Source organism: Propithecus coquereli, unplaced genomic scaffold (genome assembly GCF_000956105.1).
Source record: "Propithecus coquereli isolate 6110/MARCELLA unplaced genomic scaffold, Pcoq_1.0 Scaffold163, whole genome shotgun sequence".
Taxonomy (NCBI): domain Eukaryota; kingdom Metazoa; phylum Chordata; class Mammalia; order Primates; family Indriidae; genus Propithecus; species Propithecus coquereli.
Genome location: NW_012140858.1, coordinates 265,054 through 266,560, shown reverse-complemented (window position 1 = coordinate 266,560; position 1,507 = coordinate 265,054). Strand labels below are relative to the sequence as shown.

Here is a 1,507-nt window from a genome sequence, read left to right as displayed (position 1 = left end):
ACTCGTCTTAAGCATTTCTGTTGTAGACATGTTAGCCTCACTTTCATATTTTCTTAATTGCAGTAACGAGTAGATCCAAGGGAGGGCCACAATGATAAGGAAGCCAAAGAGTAGTGGATCACACACTGAGCAAACAAAAATATGTATTATTCCTTGCTTTGGAAGTACATACATTTTAAAATTTCTGTTTGGATGTTGATGTGTCAGATATTTCAAGAAGCCATAATGCCACCTGCTTCTCAAGACTGCCCTGTTTTCTATTCCTTGTTGTGTGTTGATGACATTATCTTTCAGATCTTTACCTGTTGTGAAATAAACAGATCATTCCAAGTTTGCAAAACCTGTGACTCCTACCTGGCCTGGTAATTTGTGAAATTTAAAAAAATGTTATCCAAGGATAAATGTTAAATAATTAAATGGTTTCATTAAAAAGGTAGTATAGTATAGTGGTAAAAGCAGTTACGACAATGCCTTTTTAATAATAGGTAGGAACTCAACTCTATTACTCTTTAGCTGTGTGGCTTTGAGAAAGCTATTTAATCTCTGGTGTCAATTTCATTGTCTGCGAAATAGGAATAAAGATAATAACAGCACCTCTTCATAAGGCTGACATGAAAATTTAATGAGTTAATATTTGTAGAGCACTTAGAACAGTTATTAGAATATAAGTGCTGTGTAAATGTTTGCTGAATAAATAAATGCGAATTTTAAAAATTGTAGAGGATTTTAGAGCCAGGTTGACTTGAGTTTGAACACCAATACTACAGTTACATGATAATGCCTAATAATCAAGATTAAAACAGATACTCTTTACAGTGCTAGAACAATGCCTGGCACAAAGTAGATATTCAATAAATATTATATCATATTCTTACTAACAGTTGAGTCTATTTTGGACTTTGTTTAGAATTTCTTGAACTGTTAGCTATTTTCAGAATAAAAATGAATTCAATAATGATATTATCCACCACAAAGGTAAATAACAATACTTGAACTTTGAACTTAGCTAATCTTTCATGTGGATAACTAAGGATTGATCTGGTTGTCATTATTATATTGGTGTTTTTGTATGAAATGTCGTCTACCTGACATTTGAATCATATTTGATATATTGCATAAAATGTCTACTGAGCCTTGTAACAGCTTCTTAAATCCAAGAATAGGTCAGGGACTGTATAGTACTTCCTTTAAGGTGCTCATTTTTGCATTTCAATTGCAGATGTCTGGAAGGTTATACGATGGACAAAGATATAGATACATTCACCTGTCAGAAAGATGGCCATTGGTTCCCTGAGAGAATCTCCTGTAGTCCTAAAAAATGTCCTCTTCCAGGAAACATAACACATATACTTGTTCATGGGGATGATTTCAGTGTGAATAAGCAAGTTTCTTTGTCATGTGCAGAAGGTTATACCTATGAGGGAGTTAACATATCAACATGTCAGGTAAGATTGTCTTAATTAGAAGGTGTAACTCCTATATATGTGTGTGTATGTGTATATATATA

General features: G+C 33.2%; 1 protein-coding gene across 1 annotated transcript in view; it reads left to right on the top strand.

The window, feature by feature from the left end:
* SVEP1 (sushi, von Willebrand factor type A, EGF and pentraxin domain containing 1) overlaps positions 1 to 1,507 on the top strand; it is a 239,569-nt gene that overhangs the window by 205,682 nt on the left and 32,380 nt on the right. The window contains exon 34 of the mRNA XM_012641129.1: positions 1,220 to 1,440. Within this exon, the coding sequence (XP_012496583.1) occupies positions 1,220 to 1,440 (221 nt within the window). The remainder of the gene's footprint in view (positions 1 to 1,219; positions 1,441 to 1,507) is intronic.